Source organism: Rhinoderma darwinii, chromosome 2 (genome assembly GCF_050947455.1).
Source record: "Rhinoderma darwinii isolate aRhiDar2 chromosome 2, aRhiDar2.hap1, whole genome shotgun sequence".
Lineage (NCBI taxonomy): Eukaryota > Metazoa > Chordata > Amphibia > Anura > Rhinodermatidae > Rhinoderma > Rhinoderma darwinii.
The window spans coordinates 104,718,508-104,741,477 of record NC_134688.1 but is presented as its reverse complement, the minus strand read 5'-3'; the positions used below and the strand labels follow the sequence as shown (position 1 = coordinate 104,741,477).

The 22,970-nt window shown below is 42.8% G+C and overlaps 1 protein-coding gene across 1 annotated transcript in view; it reads left to right on the top strand.

Annotated features, from left to right (window-relative positions):
* The first annotated feature begins 295 nt into the window (after positions 1-295).
* SHMT2 (serine hydroxymethyltransferase 2) overlaps positions 296-22,970 on the top strand; it is an 87,104-nt gene continuing 64,429 nt past the window's right edge. The window contains exons 1-3 of the mRNA XM_075852005.1: positions 296-451; positions 14,119-14,292; positions 16,501-16,580. Coding sequence (XP_075708120.1) covers positions 419-451; positions 14,119-14,292; positions 16,501-16,580 — 287 coding nt within the window. The 5' untranslated portion in view covers positions 296-418. The remainder of the gene's footprint in view (positions 452-14,118; positions 14,293-16,500; positions 16,581-22,970) is intronic.

Genomic DNA, 22,970 nt, shown 5'->3' with positions numbered 1-22,970 from the left:
TTCTCTGTGACTACAAGTGAAGAGACGTCTGTTCCCTGCAGGGCGCTGCACTCATCTCTCCTAACATTCCTGTTTCACCCCTCCACCGGCTGCCTCCCTTTACCAAAATTCAGTCCTGTCCAATACTGCCACTAACACCAGCACTTTCCCCTTCACTTTCCATGACTACTGGGCGGTTCCATGGCCGGAGCTGCAGCATCAGCACAGCGGCGCGAAGCGCGTTCCACACACACAACCTGTAGCTCGGACGCCTTCCTAGAATGCACTGCGGGTGGCGCATGCGCGGTGCCATGGAGTACTAGCGTGGCAGGTTGGTAGTGCGCAGCCTCTGTCACACGTGTTTCCCCGGTGCTTCAGTTGCTGTTGATCACTGCTGTGCGGGAGGCCCCGGGTCCTGGTTCCTGTGCAGCCACACATCATGTTACCGTTCTCATTACGGCGTCTGGCTCAGGTAAGTGGAGAAGGACACGCGCACAGCAGTGACACTGATGCTGTATCGGGCTGTCAGATGTGTATATATAATGTCAGCCTGCTGCTGCTCTTCCTCAGTATATACAGCCTGCTGCTGCTCCTCCTCAGTATATACAGCCTGCTGCTGCTCCTCCTCAGTATATACAGCCTGCTGCTGCTCCTCCTCAGTATATACAGCCTGCTGCTGCTCCTCCTCAGTATATACAGCCTGCTGCTGCTCCTCCTCAGTATATACAGCCTGCTGCTGCTCCTCCTCAGTATATACAGCCTGCTGCTGCTCCTCCTCAGTATATACAGCCTGCTGCTGCTCCTCCTCAGTATATACAGCCTGCTACTGCTGCTCAGTATATACAGCCTGCTACTGCTGCTCAGTATATACAGCCTGCTGCTGCTCCTCCTCAGTATATACAGTCTGCTGCTGCTCCTCCTTAGTATATACAGTCTGCTGCTGCTCCTCCTCAGTATATACAGCCTGCTGCTGCTCCATAGATGCCTAATACAACCGATTAGCTAAAATGTCCACGAAGCAGTGATACAATCAGATTAGAATGACATTTCTTTCCAAACTTCACTCAGTGCATGAAATAAAGTGATGTATTTTGTGTACAGCACTAGAGCCTATGTTGGTGCTATATAGATAATTTTTGTATACTCTGCTGCGGTGCGTTACTACCGTGGTCTGATGTTACACTATTTAGAATAGGATTTTAGGTTTTTTAAATCCCATTATTTTTTTTAGCTGCCACAATCAGACACATTTAATCCCATTCGCATTTCTCCTCCAGAGGTAAAAGAGAATCGTTTCCCTTCGCAACCAATCAGGTCCTGATTTAATTTTTTTCAAAGAGACTGAAAATTGAGGATGTGACCGGCTGCTATGCACAAGTTTTGATATTTCCCCCATTGTTTCCTACCAAGATGTGGCTGATGTACATTCTGTATTGAAGGATGAACAGAACGCTTTTTTTTTATTTTTTATGCAAAAGTGATATTTTAATTAAAAATATGTCCCCAACATTGATTCTCTATCAGGCTGATATAAGAGAAGGAAATGGGTCGTAAGCGAAGGCCACGCTCAAATCCGTGGCAATTTACAATACATATGTGGATGTGTCTTCAAACCCCATTCACACGTAGCAGAAAAATTCCACCCGGATAATAGGAGTATGCTGCTTGGGTGAAAGTCTGCGTCTTTTCCGCAACATAATGAGCACGCCGCAGAGTTAAATATCCGACTTCACCCTTTTAATGAATAGGGTGAAACTTGGATTTGGACTCTGGTTGACGTGTGCTAATGGGGGAGTAGGGAGGAATAGCTGTTGACCATATGAGCATCCGGCTGACGGCCATCCAAAGTGTATGGCCACCTTTTTTTCAAGAGTGTTGCCAGAGGCAAAAGCTTTGTTCACAGGGTATCATTCTTGGCTATATCATTTCAGTTTCTGAGCAACCAATCGGAGCCCATGTTTCATGTTCAAGTATAGTTTAAAATGAAGAAAACTCTGCTCTGATTGGTTGTACATGAGGGGCATTGAATTCTCGTGTGTAACAAACCTATAAAGTGTCCTATAACTGGTCACATGAGGTCTATTACTGGAAGTGCATGGAGTTTGATCTTCGTGTCATTCTCAGCCTCCTCTTTAGCATGATATGCTACGGTGTAATTCATAATCTACAACAGTGTCTTTAACAAATGAATTATCGTTTAATTCATTTATGCCTTCTAATTGTATCTCAGTAATAGCCGTATTTCCCATTACTGCTGCTACGTCTGGTGGCTCCTGAACCATATTAGATGCTCTGAGATATTTGTGGGTAGAAAATGCCTGCAGTCAGTTGTTAGATTCATGTGCTTGTTGGCCTAAAACGTTTCAGTCAACAATTAAAATGGCTGCTGCCTCCAATAACATTCATGTTTGTTGCGGCGGACCTTGCATATTCCTTGTATGGCGATGGTAAGCAGAGCAGCTGCTGGACCCCTCTGGCGCTGCTTGTGTCCAGGACAAATACATAGAGTCCCTTAAATATTAGACTTATTCTTTACGATATCAGATCTTGGTCAAGGCTTTAGTAGCCCCATAATAATAATATTGTCTACCCATCACACTAGAATATTGACTAAAAGAGTACATTTCTCTGCAAATCTAAGGGCTCCGCACAGACACTACAGCTAAACTAGTCACGGGTCACAGCTCTGTTTTAATGGTGTCAAGCAGAAAAACAACCAAGAAGCAAACACAGAGGAAAATAAATATCAGGCATGCATCAGCTATAGTTACGGACTAAGGCTCCATGCACACGACAGTGAAACCTCAGACCGCAACACGGTCTGCAGTTTTACGGAGCCATTCAGTTCTTTTGGCCTGAGATACCTTTCCGTATCACTACGGATGGGTGTCCGTGCCGTAGAACCGTGCCGGGAATTATGGAGCATGCTATTTTTTGTATTTTACGGGCCGTGCTCCCATACTTTGTGCGGGCGGCTGTCAGCAGCTGGCTGTACCCGCAATCACGGGCCGTGTTCACGGGACCTTACCTAACACGTTTATGCTCACAAGGACACAGTAAGGGCTCGTCCACATGTAACGGAATTGCTGCAGAAAATTTCAGCATCGATTACGTTGAAAAATGCAGACATTCCGCTGTGGTAAAAACGCACAATTTCCTGCGTTTTTTACGGCAAGAAATGGTGCGTATTTTGCTGCGTTTTCCACAATGTTAGGAGATGGAGACATCTCCCCATAATAACGCAGCACTTCTGTCCACTTTCCGCAGCAGGAATTGATGTACTGCGGTCCGAAAAATATGCATCGCAGGTCAATTTCTGCTCTGAATTTTTACGCAGCATGTGGCGTTATGCTGCTATTGTAATTCCGCAGCGTGTGAAAAAGCCCACCTTAAGGGTCAATGCACTCGTTGCGTATTACGTGCGGATTTCAAGAAATCTCATCTACACGGTGCAGAATTTTCCTGCACGTAAATTGACCGGCGGTGCGTATTTTAAAATCTGCAGCATGTCAATTTATCTTGCGTTTCCGCTTGCGAGTTGTCTGTCTAGTTTTAAAGAAAAACGCACCAAAATACATAAGGGCTTGTCCACACACAACGTGTGTATTCAGCGTAAGGGTGAGTTCACACGTTGCGTAAATACTGTGATTTTCTTCAGCGGATTTAGTTGCGGATAATCCGCAGTATAATACAGTAGCAGCAGAGTGTATGAGATTTGAACGAATCTCATCCACACGCTGCGGAAAAACCCTCTCAGAAATAGACCTGCGGTGCATATTTTTAAATCCAGAGCATGTCAATTGCATGTGCGGACTCGCTGCTTTTTTCATATTTTCAATGAGGATGTAAAACCCACAACAAATAGCAGAAAAGCTGCGATAGCAGCAAAATCGCAACTCCGAAAAAAACCTAATCGTATACTTACCCAGAATTTTGTGCTTCTTCGTCCAGGCTAGCCTCCTGGGATGAATCACAGGCTGCAGCGGTCACTTGGGATGAAACGTCATCCCAGGAGGTCGGTCTGCAAGACGTCAGGGGTTAAGTATGCGATTTTTATTCTATTTTTCCTCTTCCTTTTTTTTTTGTTTTCTGCGGCGGAAATTCCGACTGAAAAACTACAACCCAGAATTGCCTGTGGCCGCCAGGGCGGATACACTGTGTACAGTTACGCAGCGTATCCGCCCTGTGTGAACGTAGCCTAAGAGTACTATACAGTAAGGGACATTTTTACCCTCGATGTTATAGTAAACTACTTGGTCTTCATATATCCCTTGCATAGTTATGTCCATTTTTTGCACAGGACAAATAAAGAGAAACCAGAGCAGAAGCAGGCCTATGCATAGACTCCCCCCCCCCCCCCCCCCCCCCCAAGCCACTTCTATATAACATTAGCTCTTTGATATATGCTGGAGCTAAAACGGCATACGGTTCAGTATAATAAATTGTACAGTGCTTCGCAGTACAAGGAGCATTCATTGAATAAATAGGTCGCATGTGATGATCAAATGTCTTAATTAACGTTTCCTCCACATCCGGCATGTTGCTTGTCTTCCACAGTGGGCGGCGTTGTTGGTATAAGGGTTAATAATAATGACATTACCGGAGTGGCATGCACAAGCAGAATTGGCATGGTGTTGTGTGCTGGCGTAAGTGGGCTGGAGATGGGTTTATTATGATCTCTTCAGAGACACGGCACGCTCCATTGACTTTATAGCCCAATTTTGTTGGCTTTGTGCCTTGCAGCTGTGTAGGTACGTCTGCACATCTCTTGCATAAAAGTCATTTTCCAGCCTCCGCCGGCCGGCCCCAGTGTATCTGCTCTGAGTGTGTATTTTCTTATTATCTGGAAGCGCTGGTCCTTGATTGTTAGAACATGGGCACTGTTCGGGAGGGGGGAAATAGCGGAGCAGATATGGCACCAAGTCATTGAGCTGGAGAAGTAAACGCAGGACGTGCTATTATTCTTTGGACTTGGACTCTGTAACCGCTCGAGTGAAAGGATTCGCTGATGGGGAAACGTGCCTTGTTTATAGAGGCGTTCAGTCAATAAGTGGCCGTCCATAGTGAGGTGTGACAGGCAGCTTCTTGTAATTGGACGCCACTTGGTAGGTCTATGGAGACAGTGCGTGCTTTCATTATTTCGTACATTGCAACTAACTTTTTAAAGTGAGGGCTTGTCCACACGTAGCGGAATTGCTGCGTATTTTTCGTCCGGAATTGTAGATGGAAAATAGGCAGTAGAATACAGTAGCAGCAAAGTGGGTGAGATTTAACACCTCATCCACACGCTGCGTAAAATCTCTTTGCGGAAATTAACCTGCGGTGCGTATTTTTCATACTGCAGCACGTCAATTCCTGCTGCAGAAAGTGGCTGAATTGCTGCGTTTTCCAGAGGAGATGTCACCATCTCACAGCATTGAGGAAAACGCAGCAAAATCCGCACAACTTTCCACCCACGTTTTCGGGCCGTGCTTTCATACAAAGCCGAAAAATAGGACAGGCTCCATAATTCCCGCCACAGTTCTACGGCACAGACCTCAATCCGTAGCAATACGGAAAGGTGTCCGCGGCCAATAGAACTGAATGGGTTTGTAAAACCGCAGACCGTGTTACGGTCTACGGTTTTGCGGGCGTTTGCATAGAGCCTTAGTCTGTAACTATAGCTGATGCATGCCTGATATTTATTTTCCTCTGTGTTTGCTTCTTGGTTGTTTTTTAGCTTGACACCATTAAGACAGAGCTGTGATCTGTGACTACTGTTTTTTTACACTTTTTTTTGACGCGGAAACCACCGTTGGAAAACGCGCCAAAAACCATCTGAAAATGCCTCCCATTGATTTCAATGGGATGCGGAGGAGGAGTTTTTTTCCCGCGAGCGGAAAAAAATGCTCGGGGGAGAAAGAAGCGACATGCCCTATCTTCGGGCGTTTACGTCTCTGACCTCCCATTGACATCAATGGGTTGCAGAGAAGTATTTCGCTGTGTTTTTACCTGTGGCGATCAATGGACGCAAGCGAAAAACGCGGCAAAAGGCGTGCAGGCATATCAAAATCTGCCTCAAAATTCCTAACGCAAATTTGAGGCAGAATTTTCTGCCTGCAAAAAACTCTGCAAAAAAAAACTCTGTGTGAACAGGGCCTAAGGTAATCTAAACATTCACCTCCTGTGTCCTCATTGGTACAGGCTGCTGCTCCCTCCACACTGCAGTTCTGCTTCTTCAGATTGGCTGATGTGTATAATTCCATCTCTCAGAAGCTCACCAAGCAGTAGGTGAACAAGGAGCTGATTTCCATTGCGGCCTATTCACGTGGTGCGGTTAAATAGCGTTTTTACTACAGTTGCTGCAAAATTATGGCAAAATGCAATGCTTTTTGCAAAACTGCTGCATTTTGGCACGATTTTGCATTAGTCATGGCAATATACCGCACTTTGACCGCATCTTTTGAATAAACACTTAAGGCAAGGGCAAGATTATTATAAAGTATAGACTACTACACCACCAGTGAGAAAAATAAACTTCAGGTTATTGCCGCACACTTACCTGGGTAAATCAGTCTAATATAATGTAGAAATATAAGAAATCATGTATTTATAGTTCCCATTGAACTCTATAATAAATTTGTATGCAGCAAACTCCTAAACAGCTTAGTGGTTGCTGGAGGACGGTGACACTTTATTATGTAACTCAATGGTTATAAGAAGTACAGCAGGGGATTTGGAGCTCTGTATCAGTAAAAACAGAGCTCAGTCCACTGTCCATCGTAGTTGGTGTAATTCACCTATGTGACCAGCTAAATACTGTTTATTTTACGTGTGGAAAAACCACAGCGTAGTAGTCCTTGTTCACACGCTGAAGATTTTCTGCAGATTTTGCATGTATTTTTTAAGCCAAAACCAGGAACAGAACCTAAGCAGAAGAAATATATGGGTAAGGCCACACGGTGCGGCCCTGACATGGGCGTTACGCTGCCAACAACTGCGCAGGCACCATGTCAAGCGTGGTTGTCAAATACCCTGTTAATGACCGCACGTTAAAAAGAGGCTCTGTCACCACATTATAAGTGGCCTATCTTGTACATGATGTGATCCGCGCTGCAATATGGATTACAGCAGTGTTTTTTATTTAGAAAAACTATCATTTATGAGTTATGACCTATATTAGCTTTATGCTAATGAGTTTCTCAATGGACAACTGGGCGTGTTTTACTATATGACCAAGTGAGCGTTGTACAGAGGAGTGTATGACGCTGACCAATCTTCTCTCCATTCATTTATACAGCACATAGCGATATAGCTATATCGCTATGTGCAGCCACATAAACACACTATAACGTTACTGCAGTGTTCTGACAATGAATATACATTACCTGCAGCCAGGACGGGATGTGTATTCAGAATCCTGACCACTTCTGTAGCGTCTGTGTGATATTTACAGCAAGGCAAGCGTAATCTCGCGAGATTACGATGTAACCTGTCATTTCAAACGAGATTATGCTTGCCTTGCTGTAAATATCACAGAGATGCTACAGAAGTGGTCAGGATTCTGAATACACGTCACGTCCTGGCTGGAGGTAATGTATATTCATTGTCATGACACATGAGTAGCGTTATAGTGTGTTTATGTGGCTGCACATAGCGATCTAGCTTTATCGCTATGTGCAGTGTAAATGAATGGAGAGAAGTGTATGATCTTGATTGGTCACTGATTGGTCAGCGTCATACACTTCTCTCCACAACGCCCACTTGGTCATATAGTAAAACACACCCAGTTGTTCATTGAGAAACTCCTTAGCATAAAGCTAATATAGGTCATAACTCCGTCAAAAATGATCATTTTTCGAAATAAAAACCACTGCTGTAATCTACATTACAGCGCCAATCACATTATGTACAAGATAGGGCACTTCTAATGTGGTGACAGAGCCTCTTTAATGCGGGTAAAACTTCCTTTTATCTGCAAAATCGTGCAGCCATTAATTAGTACACCCTTTATGGCTGCACGATTTTTCAAGCAAGGGCCGTTGTACCTGCAATAACGCAGTATTTGACAGCTGCACCGAACATGGTGCCGGTGCGGTTATTGGCCGCTTCGCGACCGTGTCAGGGCTGCTCTGTTTGGCCTTACCCTATAAAGAAAAGCCTTAAAGTGTCTCTTCTTCTGCATCCAATTCGGGTTTTTGCTAAATTAAAAATGCATGCAAATCTGCACTGTTAACAGGCCTAAACCCTCCCACACACGAGCGTGTTCTGTCCGTGATATACGGTCCGTACGTTGGCCGCATTTCCCGGACTGAACACACTGCAGGGAGCCGGGCTCCTAGCATCATAGTCATGTACATCGCTAGGAGTCCCTGCCTCGCTGCAGGACAACTGTCCCATACTGAAAACATGATTACAGTACGAGACAGTAGTTCTGCAGCGAGGCAGTAACTCCTAGCGTCATAGATAACTATGATGCTCGGAGCCCAGCTCCCTGCAGTGTGTTCGGTCCGGGAAATACGGCCAACGTACGGACCGTATGTCACGGACAGAACACGCTCGTGTGAATCTGACTTAACAGTCCCAGCCACGTGTATGAGATTTGAACAAATCTCATCCACGTGCTGCTGAACATTTTCCGGATGGGAATCAGAACATGCTGCAGATTATTAAATGCGCAACATTCTCATTCTGTTGTAAAGGTTCACAGCGGATTTCAGCCTTTTCTACGTAGATGGCAGGAAATCTGCAGCTAAATACTGAACGTACATAAAATGTGAGTATTTTGCTGCGGAATTGCTGCTGAAATATCTGCAGCATTTCTGACCAGTGTGAATTCAGCCTTACAACCAGAAAAATACACATTCAAGTTGATTAAAGACGTATTCCCATCTAACACTTTTATGGCATACCACAGGATCTAGGATCCGCACCTATTTCCAGATCGGGGTCACCTGACCCCTAGCCCGCCTTGTCAGCCGGTGAATCAATGAGGTGGCCGTGCATATTTGCGACTCTATCTTTTGACTCCTATAGGAGTTACGGGAACAGCCAAGCTTGCTTGCGATGTTTTTTTGGGGACTTGAGTGCAGCGTCTGAATATACCCTAATTGTAAATAATGGAATGCAGAATATGTTTATCGTGTCCATTGCTTATCTGGTTGGTCAGTTTCAGTAATGCTGGTCTTGTTGGATAACTTATTATTTTGGTATGTAACAATAAAGCACCTTCTGGTTTTGTTTTTTTACGCTTTCAGGTTGACTATTATGAGATAAAAACTTTTTTTTTTACTGCGATGTTTTTCTGTTATCACTATTTTTGGCAGCTTCTTATCAGCTGTTATGTTAAGGCTGAGCTGCTAATGCCTTATCAATAATCCTGTCTCTAAGATCACTTTTCTATAGAGGAATTTAGTAGAAGATGGTGAGTTGGTGAGTTCTGCATAGATATTATGCAGCTGATGCAATTTAGGAATGCCGATTTCATCATCTCTTCAGATCTTGTAGGCTGGGGGCAAGCTGAGGTGAAGAGCACACGTGGCAGGTCGCACTGAGTAAGCTTCTGGATGACGATCTGAAGACACTTGCCAACAATAAAGTTTCAATAATTGATACATAGATATTTTTTTTTTTCATTTTGTTTTTTTTGTCTGTTATATTGATTGTTTAATTTAGCTTTGAAAACCAGGCAAAATAATATGTACAGAGTTAAATCCAGGGATCTCAATGCACCTAAACATCTTTTACAATGGTACGCGTGTACGAATTGCGCGCGTAAAAAACGTAGTGATTTTTTCCTACATTTCATGTCCGTGTGCGTTGCGTATTGTCAGTGTGCTTAGCGTGTGGTGTGCGTTTTTCACATTCGTGCAAGCAATTCTTGTTTTTTTTTCTTAAATTAATTTCTCTGCTTTTCTATGTAGCTGATGTGTAAAACACGGAAGCACACGGAACACGCTGGTCTGAATGAGCCCTAATGGCTCATTCTGACGAGCGTGAGACTCGTCCCTGTGCTGTCGGTTGAAATAACTGACTGCGCACGGACCCATTCATTTCAATGGGGCTATTCAGACATGCAAGAGTTTTCACGCAGCGATTGTCTGTTGCGTGTAACTCACTGCATGTCCTATAATGGTGCGTGAAAATCATAGACAGCAGACGGACGACATCCGTGTCTGTCCGTGTTTCACACATCCGTTACATAGAAAAGCAAAGAAACAAAAAAAAAGGAATTGCTTGCACGGACGTGAAAGACGCATGCCACACGCAAAGCACACCGATTCTATACGCAACGGCCATGAACTTCTGTAAATACGCTTCGTTTTATACGCATGCAAATCGGACATGCTTGTGTGAATGTAGCCTAAGGCGGCATTCTGGATGTTACACGTCCTTGTTAATTTTAGATTAGTAGTTTATCCTATGATCTGTTACTGAGATTTTTTTTTACACAAAGGGGTCATACAGTTTTATAAAGTGATGACATATCCCTAGGATATGCCATAACTTTATGGTCAGTAGGGGTCCGACCTCCCTTTTCAAGATGGGAATACAGCTTTAAATGTATGTATTATGACTTACCCCACTTTAAATCTTTTAGTGCAGCCCCTCCACCCAGAAATTGTATAACATACTGCAGAAAACAGAGTTTTAAGGCCCTGTTCACACACAGTTTTTTTGACGGGGAAACCGCGTCAAAAAACTGCTGAAAATGCCTCCCATTGGAGGCAAAAAACTCCATGGGAACTCATCCTAACGTTGTTTTATTTGCACTGTGCTTTAGAAATTTAGAGGCCGTTATTTTATCTTTATAAATGATAAAATGAAGGTAGAGCAGTATTTCCCAACCAGGGTCTCTAGGAATCTGATCAAGAGTTCCCCAGAAACAGCAGCACCTGTCCCTTTTAGGCCCCAAGCACACGACCGTAGGTTTTATCCGTAATTACGGACCGATTTGTTTCTATGGCCGACTGACACTTTCCGTGTATTTCCGGGCAGGTGTCCATGCCATAGAAACCTTCTGCAAAAAATAGGACATGTCCTATTTTTTTTTATTTTAGGGACCGTTCTCCCATACTTTATAATGGGAGCAGAGCCCACAAATGCGGACATCTGTCGCCGGCCGTGCCTGTATTTACGGACTGATTACAGGCACGGTCATGTGCATTGGGCCTTACAGTAGGAATGAACTACATTTGCATCTTGCTTGGAAAAGCAGTCACCTATTCTTGGCCAGGATACAGACAGCATTAGGCACAAATTATAGAATATTTTACCTGCCCCTCAAACAAACTTTTGTAGTGGTAGGAAGGGAAGTAGGGGTTCCATGGGAGTGAACATTTTTAGGGGTTCCCCATTGAAATGGTCACTGAATTAGAGTGAGGAGGAAAGCTTGTGACAAATTTTCAGAGATCTCTGCTGTTAAAGTCACCCTAAGGGTATGTTCACACACAAACTCAAAAACTTCTGAAAATACGGAGCTGTTTTCAATGGAAAACCGCTCCTGATTTTCAGATGTTTTTTAAGCCACTCGCGATTTTCTCTGTGTTTTTCGCGGCCGTTTTTGGAGCTGTTTTCAATAGTCTATGTAAACGACCCAAGAAGTGACTCAATTTTTCGTGCCCGTTTTTCAAAACGGCCGTGCCCAAAAACGGCCCGTCGGCACAGAATGCCCTTTTTTCCCATTTGAAATCAATGGGCAGATGTCTGTAGGCATACTGCTTCCGATTTTATTAAGACTGGCGTTTTATATGCCGGATTTAATATAAAGAAAGTTTGAGTAAAATGCATCTACTTTATTAAGAGGCGCACGCCTCTTGATAAATTAGACGTATCTCCGGCCGTCTGTGCGCCAGAGAGACAATTCTACACCAGCTTTGAGCTGAAGTAGATTTGCACCTTAATTTACACCAGTTTCAAGCGTAAATTATGACAAACTTGTCTGGCCACCCCTTCTTCTTAGCTTTTAAGAAAAGTGTTGAGTGGTGGAAAGGGCGATGGTGTCGCATCTTATACTAGAAGAAAACTAGCGTAGAAAATAAGTCTATCAGAATTTTAAGCCGGTGGCTTATTGTAACAGACCAGTAGCACATCATTTCTAACCTTTGTGAAGCCAGAGACCTGCGTCTAGCCCAACATCTATGGGAGTGAGAGAGATATTTTGAAGGGCTAAATCTCAGGAAACCTATAGACAAGAATGATGCACGCCCATTATTCATTTTTTTTTTTTCTGACCCTACGTTGTTTTAAAACTCTGCTTGGTCAAAAAAAGTTGTACTGAAAGAATAAAATAAAAGGTCCGAAAAAATGGAAATAGACTTACATCAATCATACTTGACCCCCTTCTAGATTTTTCCATATGAGAGATTGCCCTTCTCAGAATGTCTGAGATGTAAAACCCAGAATTTTGGCCCATGGTATGGACATGTGCCCCCAGACCATTTTTCTGGTCAGAGAGAGTTTCTCTTATCATCTTTATTGCATGTACCTCTAGACCCTAAAATTTGTATGTGAAGTATATTGGACGAAGAATTATGGCAACATCATGCAATAATTTGTTTGAGAGTTTATTATAGCAAGGAAAACTATAGCTCAATGGGTGAATGAAAATCCCCCAAACTTTAGGCCCCATTCATATCACATTTTAGCCGTTTATCTTGTATGTTGGGAAAGCTCCTGACGTACGCAATAAACGTGTTCATCGGGCTCAATTATCTCGACGAAGACCGACTTTTGGTTCGCATCGGGCTGCTATACGTCGGTATACCTTTTTTTTTTTTTTTGACGGTTGGAATAGCAGACTATGCTACTCCATCCTGGGGGATCCCACAAAAAAAACGTATACCACATACGATATACGTTTTACTTAACATGGGAACCTATGGGTAACGGAGGCCCACTGTATGGCATCTGTCACGGGTATATGTTAAATGTATACCTCAGGGAGCTCCCGACATCACTGTCTGTATAAGGAGACAGCGGGAGCTTCTGCAGTTCCCAGGCTTAGCGCTAGTAGATGCTCTGGCCCTGGCAAAGCTCCTGATGTCCCTGTCCATATATGGACAGTGACGTCCGAAGTTTTCCCAGGGCCTTTCTCCTGGCGACATACCCCACTGTATGCCAAACAGTGGGATACGTTTTGTCCTTTTGTCGGAGGTATACGTCGGGAGTCTTCCCAACATATACCTCCGATAGAAGGCCAAAACTTGACGTGAATGGTGCCTTAAACAGTGGATCCGTTTGGTTAATTCCTTTCATATGAAAAACTAGTATATTTAAACTGGCTGTCCACAAAAATTCTCTTAAATCTGGGATATTTGGAATGACTTTTCTCTGACGGTCAGCACAGCTGATAGATCCTAATACAGTAATCTTGACATGTCTTCTTTCCTCAGGCGCATTCCCAACTGTTTGTATACCAAGAACATATTCAGCTCTGATAGAACTCAAATCCCATACACTTATAAAAGCAGGCAGTCGGACCCCAAACGATCAGCTATTGATCGCCTATCCTGAGGATAGGCCATCAATTTTTACTGGCTGGAAAACCCCTTTTAAGTACACACTGCAGATATGGATGTTTATACTTTGTTTATATTTGGTTTTATATTTGGTTTTGTGTATGCAAAACGAATATGTTTTATTGGATATCTCCATGTATACCAATCTAACAAATCTTATTTTGCACACGGCCGTACCCGTAATAATGGCCCGCGATTGCAGGCACGGCGGGTGAATTTTTGGTCGTGCTCCCATGCAAAGTATTACCGTGTTACGGTCCGCGGTTTTACGGTCAGGTCACGTGCATTGGGCCTGAAGGAGTATACATATTTTTTTTATTTATTTTGACAACACTTTCACCCGCCCTGCAGACCCACGCTGTCACCTCTATAGGAGAGTTACCAAAAGTACAGAAGAAGAAGATCTCAAAACCTTTTCTTATGTTCTTATTTTAACTTTGAGTTGCGCTGGCTCAATACAAGTCTCACGTGTGGAAATACGCATGAAACTGTATTCAGAGCGTACAAGCGCCTGAATTAGAGGTGTTATCGCGACCCCGATTGTGAGGATTTTTATTAAGCGTCATTTGTAGCCAGTTTTGCATGTCTGTTACACTGTTATGAAAATGCAGTAACCATGTAATCGTTTCATCTATACTAGCCTTTAAGGAGATGCTGCCATGTTCGAGCCCAGCATACGAAATCGGCATCTCAAGTTGGGAACCAGTTCTGGAATGGTCAGGAAAGCTTGGCTGAAAATGACCCTGAAATGTGGAATCTTGTACAGAAAGAGAAGGACAGGCAATGTCGTGGACTGGAGATGATTGCTTCTGAGGTAAGCTTTTTTTTTTTTGAGCTCACTATTGACATATGTCCCCCAGATTTAGGTTATGTAATTTTTTTTGTTAGTAGAAGGATTAGTATCTAAAACAGCTTTTAATATAACCCATATAAAATGGAATATCAATATAGTATTGTTTATACTGTTATATTATTGGACATACACATCAATATCTATTCACAGTGATGAATACAGGGTTATAGTTCCTTGAATGTACAACAGGGTAGGCTTGGATCATATGAGCTTGCACAATGGCATTCTGTCTGTCCCTTAAGCCTCACTCGCAACCCTCACTGTTGACAATACACCGGGCAGTCATTCTGAAAAGAACGACCCTGTTGTCTCTGGAACCTATCCCTAATATTGTGATCGTTTCCCTGATTGAAGCTCCAGCTCCTACGCGTTTCCCCAGTTACATACTGGTTTGTCAGGGAGGTATTGAGCATAGCAGTTTAGTAGCTCATCTCGCAGTGGCAGCGAGTGCTTCTAAACACACTCCTTTTATGTCAGGTAACTCCGCCTCTTCCGGGGGCTTGGTCACCGGACAGCCAATCAGTTGCGAGCACTGATACGTCATCAGTCTCACATTGACATCGCCTCCTCACTCCCTCCCCAGTGGGCCGGATTATCCGTGTCTATACAGGGATTTCTTCAGCGATGTTCCTATTGGCTAAATGCTTCCTTATTTCATAGTGTGCGTAAACATTAATCATTGTGCTCATTACGGCATATTCGAGGAGCTCCATTCTTCTAGCCATACATTGCTGTAATGTTCTATATTGCCAAAAATAGGACACTAGATCCATTATTAAAATATGGTTTTCAAATTATTATTGTTTTTGCATATTCTGGGTGAACAACTCCACATAGTAAATATAGGGATGGTAAGTTACATACTCCACTATGGGAGTATGATTGCCCCATCAAAAAGACATCTATATCTCCATCCTCACACAGATCCCTCTCTTGAGCCATCGTGAATCATTACAATAATGGTTGTATTCATAGGCATATCAGAGTTCAAATTTTCATTCAAGCCTTCTGGGGCCACTGATCTCATTCTATGAATCCATCGACTTTCAACCTGTAACAGTCCCTGTCCCAGTTACCCCCTCTTAGATTAGGCTCAATATGTTGGATTCCCTGGAATTTTTGTAATTTTTCTCTTGAAACCTAAATAACTTTCATATAAGACATTATTGCAATTCGTTGGCCTTTCCTACAAATTGATCAGCTGGGATGACCCACAACAAATAGAGAGAGACTGTGTTAATAAAAAATGTACTGATGATTTAGTATTCTAAAGCATTATTTTCTGTCAGTGTACACTGATCGGTAACCCACGATCGTGATGTGTGGACAGATTGTCTCACAGAGAGAGCCCCCTCCATCTGTCAAACATTTTTATTGACCGCATCATTTAAAGGGTAACGATGGGGATAAGAGGTGTCTATGATCTCTGCCGTGTAAGCGGGCCTGCGACTGTGTTCCCGTCATTGCTACACCCCAGAAAGCATGGGCAGCTTCCTGCCACTGAGGATGAGCAGACTCGTTCTATGTCATTAAGTGGTTACACGTTAATATCCTCATTTACTGTGCAGTTGAATTACATTTTGTATGTGCAAACCCATATTCAGCTTAGGAAAAGCTAAATCTAGTATGTAGTGGTTTTTTTTTTCGTGTTTTTTTTTTAAATTGGCTTGCTGACTGGAGGTCTAGAAAAAGTCTTCCCCCTTGATGACTACTTTATCTCGCATATCTCCATTTATGAGACCCTCCAGAAACGTTAACATTGATATGTGTAAATGATGTTAGTAAGGCCTCATGCACACTACCGTAGTCATGTGCACGCCCGTGATTTTCGGGTCGGCTGGCAGCGGACTGTCAGCCGCAAGCCGCCCGCAAATCAAGGGGAAATCAACATGGCCCATTATTTTCAATGAGCGTAATAAGACATGTCTGTTCTTTCTGTGGTACGGGCTCCCGGGCCATGCACAGACCGTAAAAACTACGGTCGTGTGCATGGCCCCATAGAAATGAATGAGGCCGCAATTCTCCCGTGGATTTTCGGGGGAATTTCGGCCACAAAAGCATGTTCGTGTGCATGGGGCCTAACTCTTTATAGCTGTGCTGTTATACGCTTTAACTTTGTTTATACATTTGTCACGATACTACAAATTGTTTTTTTTATTTTTTTTATAGAATTTCTGTAGTCGAGCGGCTCTGGAAGCACTTGGTTCCTGCCTCAACAACAAGTATTCTGAGGGCTATCCCGGGAAGAGGTGAGTTGCAACACCAAACAATATTTATTTCTTTTTTTACCGTGAGAGGATGTACTGTTGGGTTTGGTGTCGTTTTTCAGACCAAGGTAATTTTTCGCTACATTTTTGTCACACAGTTAAAACTTTTTTAGTGCATAGTACAAGAAAGGGAAGTCAATGGAAGGGAATGGCAACAGGACGCAGCTGTATACGTATCCTGCAGCATCCTTTTCTTCCAGTAATCATTTTTTTTGTTCATTAAACACGCTCCTTCTGGGTACTGGATTCTGAAAATGGGCCGTTTCTTCTGGGATTTACTTTGATCGCCATATTTGGAGTCGGGAAGCCATTTTTTCCCCTTAATATGGGGCAATTGGCATCCGCCTCATAGGGGTTATTGCCGCCTTCTGGGTCAACACGGTACGGCTTTCTTTTTTTTTTTTTTTTCTTCTAACCTTATCAATTATGTAACTAAGCTTTGTTTATGCTTTTACTTACATTGGCGTCTTTCAGCTCCATTTAATAGCTATTACCTCCTTCTGTTTCAAGGGTTCCCCTAGAGTTATAATATGGTAGCGTTATAAGGTTTAACTTAAGAATTGGAACTTGGATAATATCTCACGTTTAGCTGCAAGTTATTGTATGATTCATTTTATTCTGTTTTGGATAATAGGGATTATCACAGATCATGAGAACTGAGAGGTCGCTGCAGTTAGTTTGGAGTAATGTGGACCACATTATCAGTGGGGGGTTCTGCGCTTTCAGACCCCCACTGACAAGGCTGTATTATAGGGAGGCAAAAGAAGCATGAGACTAAGGGCCTTCACCACCCAGTTTCCTTTTGTGCTTCCCAGACGAAACGCAGGATTTATGTACCTCAAAAACATGACTTTTCACTAAATAACATTGTCTCGTAACAATGGCGTTTGTCAAGGGAGGAGGGATATACTAGGCGGCAATTGAACAGTCCTTGAAGTTGATGTGTTGGAGGCAGGAAAAATGGGCAACCATAAGGATCTTGGCAACTTTGACAAGGGCCAAATTGTAATGCCCTAACCACTGGAGTTTGTCCAAAACTGCAGGTCTCGTTGGCTGTTCCTGACATGCGCAGGTTAGTAGCTAACAAAAGGGGATTTAAGGAAGGACAACTGGTGTACTGGCCACAGTGTCGTAGGTGCCCAAGGCTCATTGATGCGTGTGAGGGCTAGCTCATCTGGTCTGATCCCATAGAAGAGCTACTGTAGCACAAACTGAGGAAAAGTTAACGTTGGCTATGACCGCAAGGTGTCGGGATGCACAGTGCATTTCAGCTTGCTGCTTTTGGGTCTGCGTAGCCGCAGACCAGTGAGGTTGCCCATGCCGATCCCTGTCCACTTCTGAAAGCGCCTACGATGGGCATGTGAGCAATAGAAGAAGTTGGCTTGGTATGTTACTTTGACACATCACAGTGGTGTGGCCTCTATCTGCAGGATAATGGGCCTTCCACAGTACAAAAAATTATTCAGGACTGGTTTGAGGAACATGACAAAGTTCATAGTGTCGATTTGGCCTTCAAATTACCCAGATCTCAGTCCGATTGAGCATCTGTGGGATGTGTGGGAAAAATAAGTCTGATCCATGGAGGCCCTACCTTGCAACTTACAGGACGTCTTGCTGCCAGATACCACAGGACACCTTAGAGGTTTTGTGGAGTCATTGCCTTGACAGGTCAGAGCTCTTTTGTTGCGCAACGAAGAGGACTAGAATAATAGGCAGGTATTTTAAATGTTATGGCTGATCGGGGTCTGTGCCGGCTCTTTGAAGGGTTTTTCTAAACCTGTTAAGTCATTGTTCTGATTATTTGTAATATACTTAGTATTTTAATTCCTCACCAGTTTCAACATCTGCTGTCAGTAGATGAAATCATTGCTAATATCCAGGGGTTGAAATTCTGTACACGCAGCTGTGATTGTGCTATAGTTGTGATCACTATAGGCCATTCTCTGTGTGCTGAACAGCTTGGCTGATACGTTTTACCTACACACTCGCACATTGTAAGCAAATATTCTACTGCTGGTTTTAGTTCAGAGATTCGCATAGACTGGGTAAAATTGTATCCACGCTTTAGCTGTGAGAAGAATTAGGGCCTCTTCACATCACCGTTCATTTCCGCTGAGGGGTTCCGTCTGAGGATTCCGTCAGGTTAACCCCTCAGTGGAAAGTCAAACAGAAACCTCCGCTTCCCTCACCATTGAACTCAATGGTGACGGAAACCGCTAAGACAGGGTTCCATCCTTTTTAAGCTACCCGAATACATTTTCCTAAGTGGATCCAGTGTCAACGATCTAATGTGTTCAGATTCCGGATATTACAGCTGTTCATTCTGAATGTAGAAAACGATTGGTCATGTTGGGTTTTTTACAATCGGTCCTCTGTCTTCCTTTGGCTTGAGTGGCACTGGAGATGTCCAGAAACCTTTCACACCACCTCACTTCAGAGAAAATGCATTAACATTTGGCTGCTCTGTATATGCACGTGAATGGGGATATCAGGTGTAATAAGTGTGGGCCGAGCCAATTTTGGCTGGCAGTTAAACTACTTTCTATATGTCTATGTTCCGCTTTAGCATCCGGATTTGGCTGTACATCTAAGGTCAGACTGAACTGGTAGGTTTAACTTGTCGTCATTAACAGTTAGATGACCATATAGATGGAGTGTTTGTTATGCTTTCCATCCCCCAACAAGAAGAATACACATTTAGATGGCTTTACTACACCAAAATTGTACATATAGCCAAACTCTAAAGTTGTTGCAATTACATTTTGTGAAGCTTAAAGGGTTTGTCAGAATAAAAAATGGTCTGCTCTTATTCCAGAAATTGTGCCACTTCTATTTGTGGGCTTTGTCTGGTATTTACAGCTCAGACTTATTCACTTGAATGTGGCGGAGCAGCAATACGAGAGACAGCCCATGAACAAGAGTAACACTGTTTCTGGAAAAGTAGACTATTGCTATTATCAGACAACCCCTTTAATACATGCAAAGCACCACCATAAGTTGAAAATCTCATCAAAGCACCTATATAAAAGCTGAAAGTGTTCAGTAGCCCATAACAACCAGTAATGATCCCATTTGTCATTGTATTGTGTGATTGCTGAAAGTAAAATTTTTAATACGTATATGCTAGATGTCCACAGTTGTGCCCACAATTGAATTATGCAGGGCTCTTTTAGGGTATAGTCACATGTGGCAGATTCGTTGCATAAATTTATGCGACATAAAAATGTAATTCTATCCATGTGAATGGGGTTGTTTCTGCAGCATATGCGTGGATTTTGCAAACCAATTGCCGCATATATGCGTAACTGTACATCCTTTTTAGCAGTCCCTTACCGCTAACGGGCTTACTATAAAAGAAAAATATAAATGTAATTTATATTGTTTACGTTATACCGTTAGGGTGTAGAGTGGATAATGCTACTGTCTATCTAATACATATATATTTTTATATTATCTTTTAGATTTTTTTTATAACATGTCTATTACTTACTATACTAATATGGCCCATGATACTCTGGCACAGACACTTCCATCAATTTGCACTTCCATCTTCCTCTAGCCAGTCCGATGACCCCCCCCCCCTCTCGCAACGCATAAGTGGAGATGGTCCTGTGCAAGCCTTATTCAAATGAAATGTGGGTACTCATTGTAAATTATAACCCCTAGGTTCCCAACTTCAATGCCTCCTCAGGGATTCAAGTAGAGAGCGGGGTTCAGAGAATTCGATTTCTTTGCTCTCTTTTCTTCTCTGAAGAACTCTTTTCTGCGATGGTCCAGCAGACCAATTTTTTCTCAGAACGCATTTCAGAGACTACTGGTCCTGTGATGCTTTGTACAATACGCCCCTTTATGGTACGGTAATGAGCAGGACATGTTTTGAGATCCTTGCTCAAGTGTCATAATTCCTATGGCTCACCCCCAACCTCAATTATGATAGGCGGATTAAGACCAGGCCTGTTTTCGACCACAAGAAAATATAGTGGTTGATTAATCCCTCGTAAATTTTAAAGAGAGACTTCAATTCAGACAGTACCCGGCAAACAAAAGGTCTCGGAACAGGATAAAATGTAGAAGGTGTTAGAGAGCGTCACTGGTTACTAGGATTGCACGATGCATCCAAACTTCGATACTGTTTCGATACCGTGCACCCTCAAATGGGTCGATACCGTTATTTCATGTATTTCGATACTAAGCTGTGCGGCCGCACAGCTTAGCAATGTAACACATGAATGTATGAGAGCGGGGCTGCGGCTGTGTTATATAGCCATTGCCCCGATCCTGAGTCCTGACAAGTGCGCGCGGTCAGCATGAGGTGATGCGACCAGCACTGCACTAATGAGCGGCGGCACTGAAGACCGAACATGACTGGCGCACCGCAAAACACCCCCATCTTCTGTCCTCATTGCCGGCGTTGCCGCTCATTAGTGCAGCGCCGACCGCATCACCTCATGCTGTCCGTGCGTGTGCACTTCTTGTCGGGAGCGGGGTAATGACTGTATTACACAGCCGCAGCCCTGCTCTAACGGTGGAGATGAGAGAAATCTCTCATCTCCGCCGCTATTCCCCTGAATGCTGCGATCAAAGCTGACCGCAGCATTCAAGGGGAAAATGAGAAGGGGGGGATGACCCTTGGATCGCGTCACAGGAAATCCCTGTGATGCAATTGAGGGCCATACCATATATGGACAGACAGTCCAGGGTGCATTGAAGGACCCCAGGGCTGTCTGACCATATTTCCTGTTGGGACATACTTAGTACACAGGCAGTTGTTAGGACATGCCTATCAGTACACAGGCTAATGTACTGGCATATAGATATATGCCAGTACATTAAAGTTTAAAAATAAAAAAGTAAAAACCATTAAGTAATGTTAGATTTAAAAAAAAAATACACATACGCCTTTTTTACAATAAACATTAAAATAAGTCTCAATACGTGAAATATACACATATTCGGTATTGGCGCGGCCGTAATAACAATAACAAATGGGGTCATTTCTTAGCGGTTTCTATTTTTCTGCTGCTTCGGGGCCCTCTGAAAATAGCCAATGCTATTCACCATGAAAGCTGCATGCCCCTTCTTCCCTTCTGAACCCTGTCGTATGTACAGACCGTTGCCCTTTTGCTTTGATATATAGTAAGTAAAAATAGAGAAAAAAAATGACAACTATTTAGAGGGGGTTGTTGATTTTAACGGCTATGAACTGAGACATTTGTTGGTCATCTGCTTTGTTAGCGCGACACGGTCATATGTACAGGCAAATACAATGTTGGGAACAAGTCTCCTTTTTGAGTACAAATTGTCTCTTCTGTTAGAGCCACGTTTTTTGGGTTTAATCCAGAAGTATGCTGCATTTGTCTAAAAATAGGATCAACATCGTAATGAATTCAAAGGTGTGCTTCTATAGCTTCATGTACTGTGTAAGACAACTAATTTATGTCCCAAAAAAGATATCTTGGATACCAAAAAAAATCACACCAATATCCCACCTAATACTTTGTGTTCGCCATGGTCATTATACCCCTAGAGGAATACCATAGGGGTGTCTATTTAAAAATGGGGTCACTTGTGCGGATGTTGCATCGTTTTGCTAGCTCAAATCCTCTACAGGCATGGAGTTTGGACCTATAAGTTATTCAAGCTGAAATTATTTTCCATAAAGCCACAGGGTTCTTTTTGCTTTTGACTAAACCGTGCAGCAGATTACGGTCTAAATGGAGGTATTTTTAAACACAGGAGAAACAGCGCAATACATGTTGGGGATTTTCTCGTTTTTTGCACATAGTACATTAAAATGTCCTACAAATTATGCTTTTGTGAAAAAAGTGAACACTTTACTTCAACACCTACTTTCTATTCCTGCAAAAGACTGTGAGCTCAAAGTAGTAAGTACACCCCTTGTTAAATACCTTTAGGGGTGTAGTTGAAGTTGGCTAATTTTTGGGGGATTCCCTATGTTCTGGCAACTCTGAGTCTCTACAACCGTTACTTGGATGAAAAACTGTACTTCAAAATGTATAAAATTTCTGTCAAAATTGGAAGTTTTGTAGTATGTATAAAAACTTAAGATGTGTTAAATGCAGTGATGTCAAAATTAAAGTAAAGTAGAGATGGAAATATAAATCTCATAAGACATTAGTAAAGTATACATATACACTACTGTGTGAGTTTTAGGCAGTTGTGGAAAAATGCTTCAAAGTAAGAATGCCTTAAATTATAGAAGTGTAAATAGTTTTAATCAAAATGCAAAGTGAATACAAAACAGCATCAATTCTTCTAGGTACACTTGCACAAAGTAATGGGTTTTAGTCAAGTGTATGGTTTACCAATTCTACAAACAGGTGATAATAATCATCATTTTCATAGGCGCGC